General features: G+C 39.3%; 1 protein-coding gene across 1 annotated transcript in view; it reads right to left on the bottom strand.

The window, feature by feature from the left end:
* LOC127052398 (cytosolic phospholipase A2 epsilon-like) overlaps positions 1-12,503 on the bottom strand; it is a 38,915-nt gene extending 26,412 nt beyond the window's left edge. The window contains exons 1-4 of the mRNA XM_050955996.1: positions 12,428-12,503; positions 5,710-5,846; positions 1,976-2,107; positions 786-826 (exon numbers count right to left, since the gene is read on the bottom strand). Coding sequence (XP_050811953.1) covers positions 786-826; positions 1,976-2,107; positions 5,710-5,846; positions 12,428-12,500 — 383 coding nt within the window. The 5' untranslated portion in view covers positions 12,501-12,503. The remainder of the gene's footprint in view (positions 1-785; positions 827-1,975; positions 2,108-5,709; positions 5,847-12,427) is intronic.
* Positions 12,504-12,844: the final 341 nt, after the last annotated feature.

Here is a 12,844-nt window from a genome sequence, read left to right as displayed (position 1 = left end):
AACTTCAAAGCGCTGCCACGGCAGCACTTTGAAGTGCAAGTGTAGCCATACTCCTAGCCTTTGAGTTATGACTGAAAGGTCCTGTGATCAAGTCACCTGGTACTGGAATCCATCCTGGAATACCAGTGTTTTTCCACTGACTGGCATGGGAACTAAGTTTGGAAACAAAGGTTTCCTGCCATATGCAAAGCTATTTAAGGTAGGAGAGTGACCTCAATGTGACTCACCTGTCATATGGAGATCTATGGATGAAAAAAGCTATGTTGTATTATTTATTTATGGTTATTATTAATTATTATTATTATTCAATTTAGTATATAGGGGAGAACATTTCTGGGACTGAAGCAGTGCTGTGGGTGGGAATCAAAGGATTCTCAGCTTTGTGAGTATGAATTAGGATGAAAAATTAACCAAGCAATTTGATTTACAAGTACAAGTCAAAAGATTTTCCACCACATCTGAGCTTGAGCATGCATGAAAAGATTGATACAAATAAGTCTTCCGAAGAGTATAACTAGGCCACAAATTGATGTTGTGCAGAGACTCGCCAATGCCAGGAAGAATTTTTTTACATTAAAGGTGATCAGATAATAGAACAAATGCCCAGATTCTGCTGACACAGATAAGCTGTATACATGATTCCAGTAGGGAATTTACTAGAGTTCTGAATGCAATGGGTCTGGCAAATTCCTTTGGAGGCAGCAATTATAATAAGCAGGTTTCCAGTTGCTGGTTTATTACTCTCTGAATTTTTGCATCTTCTAATTAATTTGTATTTCACTTACATGCTCTCCAACGTAAATTCTACCTCTAGTTCCTCCTGTGCCTAAAAATAAAAAAACAGAAATGAGTGAAGTCACTGTATGCTATTCTCTCCCCACAGGGTTAGTCCTCTAGTATGCAATAGAGGAAGAAGTGGGTGAAATTTAATGGCCTGTGAAATACAGAGGGTCAGATGAGATGTTCTAATGGTCCCTTCTGGCCTAAAACTCTATGAAGCTTCTGCAAATTAACCCACATATTTGTTTTTTGTTGTAAAGTCAGTCACTTTACAGTTTGCTTCATCTTCTAGGGTCTTAATTTTTTTATGTTCTTGACGTTATTCTACTACCCAGTAGCTGCTCTTGCTATTAATATGGGCGGGTTAACAGGGTTATATGTCCTGTTACCTCATCTCTTTGACCTGTCTGAGGGATGTTAAAAAACAACTTGCTATTACTGAATGATTAAGGGACATTGTTAACTCTCCTGTGAATGTTACTTATATTTGCATCAACAGCACCAATATGCCAGCAATATTGTTAAAACATAAATACAATGGCCAGATGTCTAGATGCTAAGCTTTCCTGCTGTATGCCACTCCATTTCAGCTATATGTAATATTGTAATTTAATCATTAAGAATTTTTTTGTGAACTACAGAGCCCAGTCTTCTAAATATGGATACTTAAATATATTTAGATCCTGCATTTACCTTTCAAATATGAATTCATGTTTTTAAATGCAAATTTAAGTGACCAAATGTGGGATTTAGAAATCGCATTCAAATGTCAGTATTTGAAAATTGTGCCCGAGTATATAATTTTTAGCTGAGTTTAGACTAGCACCAGATCTAGATGTTACAGTCACACAGTTACTGGGACAATGGAAAACTTGGACAACAGATCTCTGATTACAGCCATTGGAGTTGACAGTCTCTGGGAGGTTCGTTCTTGGTGGGAAGACCAGGAGAAAGGCATATGATGCCAAAAGCATCATACGTTTGCCATGCTCCACTGGCCAAGTACACTGAGGCCAAATTGCTCTGTATAAAGGTGAAGCAATTTTACTGTGTAGTAGCCGAGGCATACTGGAGGTATAGCTGGCCAATCCATGACATAGGAAAGAAAAATAGTAGTAGTAGTATGAGTAGCTGGCAGGAAACCAAGGCGAATGTGTCTTTCTCACCCAGCCCTGCCTACTACTTGAGACCTCACCTTTGGGTCAGTCTTAAAGTATATGAGAACTCTTTCTCCAAGTGGAAGTTTAGCTACATCGAAGTACACAGTGAAGAGGTGATCGTCCTGGGTAACGACATCTTCATCGTAGACTCTCAGCTCCAGCACGTTCTGGGAAGGGAGATGAGGGGGTTTAGCAATCCTACATTCTGGCTTTCACAGAGCCCAGGAAGCAGGGATTCCTGGGGACAGTCTATTTTTACCTTGTGCAAGGAGAGGAAGAAAAGTGAAGGGATACGGAAATTTTGCAAATATCCACCTTTGAAGAAATCTATTCTAAATCTAAGTAATACAGTTTCTTCCCCAGTTCAATTTAAATGCTATAAGTTAGGTATGTGAGTGAATGATACATTCTGTTTCCACAGCATAAGTAATAAACCAGGCCCCTCCAATGAATTGTCACATATTGCACTCTATGACAGCCAGGAACCTAATTGTCATGCCTTGTGTAGGAAAGATATCATGAGAGAGACAATGGAAAAACTGAAGGAAACTAGAAAATTCGTTAGAAGCCAAATCCCAGCTGCTCCTACATTCCTTGTTGTACAGGGAGAAATGATCGGTGGATCGCATGATGATGGGTACACTGGCCACATGCCAAATCTTCACTGCAAGGGCCTGTACAGGGCCCCATGACCCCACAAATCCTGCTCCTGTGCAGTATAAATATCCCAGTTTCATTGCATATGGGACTTTTCACTTTGTGGAAGAGGGGGAACGATTTGCCTCTAAGTTACAGGCCACGTATATTGGGCTCCATTTTGCTCCCGTTGACATCAATGCAAATGATGCTATTGACTTCAGTGTGATCAGGGGCAGGACCGCTATGGGTAGCCTGTAACTAAAGAGCAAAACCTGTCCTCTAGCACAAAGCTCAGGGTCACAAACTTGGTCGAATTGATACAGCCTCACTGAGCAGGCAGGTGAACACTGCCTATGAATTGTGTAGCAGTGGTTACCATAAGAATTCATTTATTGTCAAATTACATTGGGTGGTAGAGTGATTCAAAGCAAATGCCATGTAATCTATAATAAGAATATGTGGTTTATTTTCTACACAGCAGCATGCAAGTAACATAGTAATTACTATGGTAAAGTATCTACCATATGGAATTCTAATGCTGTATGTGGGGATTTTATATTATTATGCCTAATTGCACAGCAATACCAAGTAAATCTTTTGTTGTCGCATATAAGGAAATTATATTTACATGACATTTGTATGCTGAAAAATAAATACTTTTAACTAAAGAAATAGTCCAAATATCCTGCAGTTTACCCAGCACTTTAGCTTGATACCAAGCTGCTAACAAAGGCTTTAACCTAAACTATAACATTTTTGACTTGTAAATGTTTAGTATTTTTAACCTGATCTTTAACCTTAACTTTACATTTTCCAGGTTTTCATATATTTATTTCTTAATAACTCAATGCCCTGGCAGTTAATTAATATAATATTTAACTAGTTAATGTTTATAAAGCACTTTGAACATAAGAAGTGGCATATAACTTTTAAGCGTTATTGTTACTATTCTAACAATGTAGTTTTACTATCACTTACTTGAAGTGTCATTACTACCTTAGCTGTTTTTTAAAGATTTGGGTCTTAGAATCCCTTTGGTCATTTAATAAATATTTAAAAACACTAATATGCAAAAAAAAATTGTAGATCATTATTTTCTTCTGACAGAGTAATTTTATTAAGATTATAGATATGGTATGAAGATGAGTACAATGAGATAACATATAGCATAGCATTTGGCAATCGTAAATTCATTGAATCACTGCAGTTCAGCTGACAGAACTTACCAATGCTGCTGGCTTCTCCAGCAAGAGTATTCTATGACAGCAAAATGTATATGGGAAATTAAATTCATTGTAGAAAATTAGGTTCCTTATGTGACACTAGCCACTGGCCTCTCTATCCCAATACAACCAGCTTTCCCACGATAACCCTTCTTCTGGCTTACATATTCGTCAGTTTAGTTGTAATGCACACAATTCACCAATTCAGGCCTCCCGGTTCAGCTTCACAGCTGAATGGAGTGCATTGTGTTCTGAGACTGAATCACTCTGATGGCAGATAGAACAGCAAAGTAAAAATCCATGAGGAATCTCAATGCTTTAATGGTTCAAAATTTGTCAGGTATTGAGTAGATAAAACATTGCTGTATATAACATCCACTAAAGAATCAGTCAATTCAGTAGTAGTTAGTAGAGCTGGTTGGGAATTCTTCATCAAAATGTGTTTGGGGGTTTGTTGGTTTGGTGTTTTTTTTGTTTTTGTTTTTTATGGAAAATGCAGTTTCCACAAAATCAAAACTTTTCTGGAAAAATTTAGATTTAGCTGGAGTTTTGCATGTTCTTTTAGGAAAAATCTAAATGAAATGTTTAATTCAACATTAATCTGTATTTGCCTGAGGTGCTGCAATGCCTCATAGGATTTCTAGTTTGGGTGCCTTGCACCTCTATTCTCCTCTATGGACTGGACTTCCTGGTTAGGCTCCATCTCCCATGATGTTCTGAAAACTCACTCTGGTTGAACAAGCATGATACATAAGGGGAGATGCAGTCCAGCTGGGGCTTTTGGCCCTTTTAGGAGAATGGGGGCATGAGACACCAAAATTACTACTCCCATAAGGCACTGCAGTAGCTCAGGGTGACACAGACTAATGTTGAGCCAAGCTGAAGCAACATGTTTTTGATTTCGTTCAACAAACTGAAGTGAAACATTTTGCTGTGGAAATGTGCAAATGTTTCATTTCAACATTTCCGAACTAAGTTTTTTTGGAACTTTCTATGCCACAACATATTGATTTCCCCCTTCCCTCCCCCAATTTGGAATGAAAAGAAATTTCGGCATATGAGAATTGCCTGTGGCTATCTGGCTGTTTTCTGGCTATCTGCCTAAAGAGAAATCAGCGAAACAAATTAGTCCTTCGCAGGCTGCAATGACACAATAATCCATCATTCAAAGCTGCTTTTATACATCAAATCAGAGAGAAGAGGAATGAGCCCTGAGGGACATCACAGACAACAACTTACACCAACACTGGGAAAATACTAAGGAATCAGTTTATTTAAAGAGAATAGATTTCAGTTGATTGCCTGTTTCACCCTATAAAGATTTTTCTTCCATCCTGTTAAGAACCCTGAATGGCTATTATCTTCTGAACACTAGGGTCTCTGGAGGTTAGCTTCCATCAATTGACTATGAATAGGGTTTGAATAATTAGTACTTTAACCATGATGGGGAGGTAGCTGAAAAAGTTACATAAAATTCTGAATATTTACCAGCACTTATTCCTAGAATCACTGAATTTGTTATGATGATACATTGTTTCCCTCCATGTTACACAGAACATGTTGTCATTCAGTGCCTGTAGGGGTTGTGTGGTAATGAAGTTTAAGAATAAGCCTGAATTTTGTGGCTCCTGTTTACTAGTGTAGTTTCCATTAACACAGAAAAATAACAATTTCTTTATTAAGAATGAATTTTAGCTATCTTAATTCACTCCAGACACTTAAAATATGAATTCTCCAAACCAATAGTTATCAAAAATGAGAAAGTGACCTCAAAAGAGTTTTATTGGGGGTATTTTAATCATCTAGTGTTTTAAACTGCAGGTTGTAGAAGACTTGAAAATCCTACTTCTGCCTAAGTGGTAACAGTTCTCCAGGCTGCTGAAAGAGGGGAATTCTCAGTTTCTTACCTTGATCTGACTCTGGATCCTGAAGTAGAATGTTTCATTCCACACTGGGTTTCTGCAGTCGTTGACACTTTTGGTGTGGATCTTTTCACATGTAGCTGTTGGCAACGACAGGCTGATGTAGCAATCAGAATGGCTTACTGTATAAAAAGAGGTACAGTATAACTGTTAATGTATTAAAACTCCCCATCTTAAGTGGCACTGAAGAAATTAGTGCACTGCACTAAAATTAAGTTGTATTTATTTAAAGACAGAGATTAGGGTAATTTATATATAAAACACTTCTCAGGTTCTCAGCAGCGGGCCTGTGCCTTAATTTGATTCTCATGTGCATATGAATTATGACACAGTCTTTAATTTCATGATCACATACTATTTTCCCGCAGAACTCCTGCCACCACTATATTGTCTGAGTGCTTCACAAAATTGAATTAATTTATTCTAACATCACCTCTGTGTGATTAAGGGATGCTATTATCCCCATTTTACAGATGGGGAACTGAGGCACACAGAGATTGAAGTAAAAGTGTCCCAATTGGATGCCCAATTTGAAATGCCCAGGAGCTGGTTTTTCATAGTACTTAGAATTATATAGCACTTTATATGTCCAGAGCACAGCTTTCATTGACTTCAGTTGCAGCAAGGTAGAATGGCCCATTAACTCACAGGAAAATGATAAAAGACAAACACCGTATCACCTATGGATTCACACTTTTCACAAAGCGATCACTCCGACCTATCAGTCCTCATCCTCAAAGGAAACCTGCACAACACTTTCAAAAGACAAGCCTGGAAGCTTAAATTATTTATTCTACTAGACACTGATAATCATGGTCTGAATTTAGACACTGGAATTATGGTTTATTACAATAATCTGTAACCCACTAGCCCCCTCTTTTTGTCCTACAACTGCAGAGGTTTCAACTGGCCACTCTATCTTGAATGATCCCTTACAATATGTGCTAACTACTTATGCTAAACAATTTGTTCCACTTTGCATTTTGCAGTGATGCTGGGAGCAACTTTCCCAGACCTGAAGAAGAGCTGTATATGGCTCAAAACTGTGTCTCTCACCAATGGAAGTTCATCCAATAAAAGTTACTACCACACCCACCTTGTCTCCCTTATAATTAAGAAGTTTCTCCTAATTTCTAAGGGCATGTCTACACAGCTGCTCTGCTATAGTGCAGTCATGAAGACACTCTAAACCAACCGGAAAGACCTCTCTCTCGTCGGCTTAGTTAATCCACCTCCCCAAGAGGAGGCAGCTATGTCAGCAGGAGAGCACAGTACACACGGATTGTTAGGCTGGTATAACTATGTCACTCAGGGTGTGTAGATTTTTCACTCCCCTGAGAGACGTAGTTATTCATAGATTCATAGACTCTAGGCCCGGAAGGGACCTTGAGAGGTCATCAAGTCCAGTCCCCTACCCTCATGGCAGGACCAAATACTGTTTAGATCATCCCTGATAAACATTTATCTAACCTACTCTTAAATATCTCCGGAGATGGAGATTTCACAACCTCCCTAGGCAATTTATTCCAGTGTTTAACCACCCTGACACTTAGGAACTTTTTCCTAATGTCCAACCTAAACCTCCCTTGCTGCAGTTTGAGCCCATTGCTTCTTGTTCCATCCTTAGAGGCTAAGGTGAACAAGTTTTCTCCCACCTCCTTATGACACCCTTTTAGATACCTGAAAACTGCTATCATGTCCCCTCTCAGTCTTCTCTTTTTTAAACTAAACTAACCCAATTCTTTCAGCCTTCCTTCATCGGTCATGTTCTCTAGACCTTTAATCATTCTTGTTGCTGTTCTCTGGACCCTCTCCAATTTCTCCACATCTTTCTTGAAATGCATTGCCCAGAACTGGACACAATACTCCAGTTGAGGCCTGACCAGCGCAGAGCAGAGCGGAAGAATGACTTCTCGTGTCTTGCTTATAGGCCTATAGTGTAGACCAGTACGGGAGCAAGTGACTATGAAACAAGCCTCTCTCCCTGCTGGCTCCCACCCCTATGGGCTCCCCACATTAGTGTCAGGAACTCCCACCGACTACTCCCCCCAATGCACTGGGCACCCCCTGTCACCTTTGCCCTGTGAGTATCTGGGCCTAGAGACATGTCACCACCTGGAGATGAACTCCAGGGCACAAAGCCCCACCTACTTCACCTGCCAGACAGAGCCTTTCCTGCCCCATGGCCAGTAAAAGGAAACAGGACCTGTTTCTGATGGGTCCGTGTCTCAGTGATTGGGATTGACTCTTTTCTGGCTTCCAGCCCCTGTGTCACACCTCTGTGACAGGAAAGATGATGATTTGGGGAGGGGATTATGTACAATTACTATTGACTCTGGTGTCCTTTAGGTAATAGCAACCCATTTTTGACTGCGGGAAAGAACCTTTTCTGAGACAATGGAAAAAGCCTTGGGAAAAAAACACGTTGGAAAAACTGCTGGGAGCCTACAATCCCCAGGAATTCACACTGAAGCCCCTTATATCAAGGGTAACTCTTCAAGTCAAAATATAGTAAACTGTTTTTATTTAAAAAGAAGTTTTCTTTTTGTAATGTGAATTAAAGATAATGGTTTTATAAACAATAAACTCTTACTTTTCTCTCTGTGTTGTTTTTTTCCTGTCCTCCTATCCCTCAGTATTAACCCAGAAAACTGTGACATTAATTTTTGCCCTGATTTTCACCCATTTTTTGAATTAAACATTGATAAATTCCCAGGAAATTTAAAAACAATAAAAACCAGAAATTAAGGGCCTTAAATATAGACAATAGGTTTGAGCTAACTAGAAAAACTGTGCATTTAAAATCAGACTGGTAGCCGTGTTAGTCTGTATCTGTAAAAGCCCGTGTATCTGACAAAGTTGGCATTCACCCACGAAAGCTCATGCTCCAAAATGTCTGTTAGTCTACAAGGTGCCAAAGGATTCTTTGCTGCTTGTGCATTTAAAAGTTTCACTTTGATACTATTTTGCAACCTCTTCCCATAACCTTATTGTATTATACCAGTTGATACGCATAAGAGTTTAAAAGAGCCCTTGATGAAACACTTCTGATTTAATGTGCCAGCATTGCTGTTTCATAATCCCAGAGAAAGTGCAGAATACTACAGTATGGAAACATAAAATTTGGTCTTTTGAGTGACTCCATGCTGCTTCCAGATCCATGCTGCAATCTTCTATGTGCAAAGCATGTCTTTTTAATCTGGGTAGTAATTCAGTTCTTGGTCAATATGACCAGTATTTGACAAAACTCTTCTATAGAAAATGAGACACATTGCCCACAGTAGTTTTAGCAACATGCATATCATGTTAGGATTTACCTATCTTTGTAGAGATGCAGCTTGGTACTATGTTTTTCTTTGGTATCTTCAGACCGGTTATATTGGCCTTATTAAATTTGTTGGCTATGTACTGGAGAGTCCTCTGAAATATACAATAATCTGCCCCACCACTGTGTTACTTGCACCCTGGCTCATGTATTTTTTTTCCTGAGTGTGGCCTGGCAGGCAATGCTGTCTTTATTCTTGTACTCTGTACTTATGTGTATGCTGGTAGTTTCTGTGCTACGCAATATACTGGAATATTTCAGTTGCTGAGGAAGTAGGGGAGCCAAACTGGGTCCCACGACCATGCCATCTTGCATCCATACTGTAATCAAAACACTGTAAACAGGATCATATCCCCTACATCCTTTTATCTACGCTAGCATAGCTGCACTGATTCAAAAAGAAGGTTCTAGTTACAGACCATCTATATTTTAAAATAGTTTCCCAGATATAGATAAGAGACAAATTTAGGCCTCATGTCCTGCATGCAAAAGGCAAGGTCTTTTCGCCTCCCTGTTTCATATCACATTCCATCACTCTCTGTTCCACAAGAATTTTTAAAAGATGCCATGTACATAGTAATATATAGCTGCCCCATTATGAGATTGCTAGATAAGCATTTGAAAATAAAGAGAATTCACCTTTGGGTCAGCAGCCATTGATATCCAATAATAATATTAACATTAGCTTTGGGGGTAATAGTTTTAGAAAGAACTTTGTTATTCATTTAATGTAAATGGATCAGAATCAAGATTAGAGGTAAAAACAGGAAAAAATAGAGTTGCCTTCTACTATCATCAAGAAAAACATATTGCAAGTACAGATGCAAAGAGCAGTGGTGATGTGGAAAGTAATGCAAGCTAGGCTGCCTTACACTTACAGACTTCCTGAGCCTAAATTTTCAAAAGAGGCCGTTGATTTGGGGTATCTCCATTTTTTAGTGTCCACCTTAGGCCTGATTTTCAGAGCTGCTGAAGCACCCCTTATCTCTGGAGCTGCAGGTACTCAGCACCTCTGAAAATCAGACCAAACATGTCTCAAGCTAGGCACCAAACTCGGTACCTATTTTGAAAATGTGAGTCTCTTGTAACTATTTCACCCATTTACCAATGCATAAGAGAGCATGGAGGGGATTTAAAGTGATTTACGTGAAATGTCAAGGAAATGGAGGAAGGTGTAAGGTGCCAGTTAAATTAGAGATGATCTGCTTGCACTCATGCTCTCGTATTAGTTTCTTTTTGCTGCATGCCTCTCTTCCAGCCCCACCTATGTGAGAGTTATACAATTTATACTCTGACTCAGTGGGCCAAATTCAAAAGTAATCTTGCAGAGCAGGAGCACAAGTTACATACAGGTAAGTGGGTGTGATGATGAGACAGTCTAAGTAAACAAAAACTACTTAATCTACGAGAGCCCACACTGCTATAATATGCATATTGAGGGGCCTGAAAAAAGTACAAATTACACCAATTTTGATTCCCACTGGACTCCCTCAGATTTACCTCTGAATTCAAGCCTATGCCCATGTACAGCATCAGAGACATTGCAGATAGATATTGCAAGGTTTAGTTTGAAGAACCAGAGAGCTAAGCACACCCAAGAAGGATAAAGTATATGAGAGTGTTCAGATTCCAAGCACAAACCACATGTAGGCATGAAGCCAAGACAGAAAACATGTGATTAAAAAGCACAGACCTTTGGAAGAAAGAGACTGTACAGGCATATCTTCAGCTCCGGCTCTGCTCAGCACAAAGTGGCCTGAAAGTTTCCCCAAAGGAACAACCAAGGGCTCTGGGCATAAAGCCAGAGTACGCAGCGCTACAGCACCTGCTCCCTCACCACTCTTTAGAAAAGGCACCTCAGGGACACACAAGCAGGTCAGGGGCATGGTCAGGATGAGAGGGTGAGGGTCAGAGTGCACAGTGCTCTGTCGAAACCTGAGCTGGTATAATTGTTCTTATGGGACCCCTGCAGCCAGCTTAATTTAGGCCATGTCTACATAGCTCAGTGGTTTGAGCATTGGTCTGCTAAACCCAGGGTTGTGAATTGAATCCTTGAGGGGGCCATTTAGGAATCTGGGGGCACACAAAAAAAACAGCTGGGGATTGGTCCTGTCTCTCAGGGATGTGAAAAGACATCCTGCTGAGCAGCATAAGTATCAGTGTGCACAGTGCTATGTCAGTGGGAGAGCTTCTCCTGCCAACATAGCCACTGCAGCTTGGTGGGGGTGGTTTAATTATGTCAACAGAAGAGGTCTCTCCCTTCAGCACAGAGTGGCCACACAGTAAGGTGTAAGGTCTCTAGCGTAGACATAACATTAGATACTTTTGGGCAGCCCCAGAGTCAGGGGAGATAGCCAGGTGGCTTAGAACCACCTTCTCCTGTGCCTGGGGCAGCTGAGGATTTGGCCTGCTATTTCATGCATGTATGGAGGAATAGTAGTAGCAAGTTATTGATCACGAGCTCGAGGTGGTCAGCTGCAATAAACTGTTGCCAAAACAAGCTTTGGACCTGATCCAATGCCCAAATGGAGTGAATGGAAAGGCTCCCATTGATTTTAATAGACATTGGACCAGGCCCTTTATGTTTTATATGGTTGTTTTATTTTGACCTAAGAGTCTAATGCATTTTTTTTAAATGTCAAAAATACAAGGAAAGAGCTGTCTCATTAGATCTCAAAGTAAATAAGCCCCAAAGTAAATAAGCATCTTAGCAAACTTTATGAAGTGCATCTAAACTCATAGGTCAAGATGATTCTCTTAAGTGTATTGGAGAAAAATATGTTGCCAGATGGGCATGAAAATACTGCTTTTTTAAAACTAAGCTTGTCCAAAATGCATGGACTGCATGGACTACTATCTCAATGCACTCCAGAAACTGCCCTGTCAGTTGAAGACAGTACAGAAACATTTGTCCTTAAAACCAGTCACAGCAATCTCAACCCAGGTGTAGCTCCATTTATTTCAATGATATAATAACAAAGATGCATTTGGCCCGTCATGTTTTATTGATATGAGATGCTGGATTATTTCAGAAACACATGGTTTATGATATTGATATATATGTAAAAGAAAAACTAGTACCTTTTCATTCCTGGTAAACAATACACCTTGTGACACTTAATTTGTTTTGAACAATATGTTGTCTTTCTTGCTACACATGGAAGGTCATTTGACTAGTTATACTTGCACAATAACATAAATACTAGTTCTCAGGTCATGCTCTGATAACCAAATATACTGCGATACTGTAGATGTTTATGTATACCCTAGTAATATCAATTACTTCCTTTTTTTGACTTATGGCGTTTGCAGTGTTCAGTTGTGCACTGATTACTTTCAGAAGTAGGAACAATTTCTAGGAAGAGTAGAGACACTCACTTGTATCTGCCCGACGGAGATTTCTCATTCGTATTATTCTTACAGCGAGCAAGTAACAAGGAGATAATTCCATCTGTAGAAGAACGATATATGAAAGAAAGGTTACATTTAAAAGCGTGATACCTAACAAATGAAGAACCTAATCAAGTATTGTATAACAATTAACATATTTTTGCTGAACATTTTATCAATCATTTTCTACACTGATATACAGAGATTCACAAGATCAGGGATCATCATCACGAATCATGATTTTATTCCTTTATTTATTTATTGTTAACGAAAGTGCAACTGTGTTTTTCCAAAAAATTCAGGGCATACTTGTGAGTTTAGGTTTTTTCACTGAGTTTTTTAGAGGAAAGAAGGAAAAATTGCAGGGTTGGTGGGTTTTTTTAGTTTTTTGTTTGTTTGTTTGTT

This window comes from Gopherus flavomarginatus, chromosome 5, assembly GCF_025201925.1.
Source record: "Gopherus flavomarginatus isolate rGopFla2 chromosome 5, rGopFla2.mat.asm, whole genome shotgun sequence".
Lineage (NCBI taxonomy): Eukaryota > Metazoa > Chordata > Testudines > Testudinidae > Gopherus > Gopherus flavomarginatus.
Note: the sequence above shows the minus strand (reverse complement) of the source record. Positions and strands in the feature narration are given on the sequence as shown.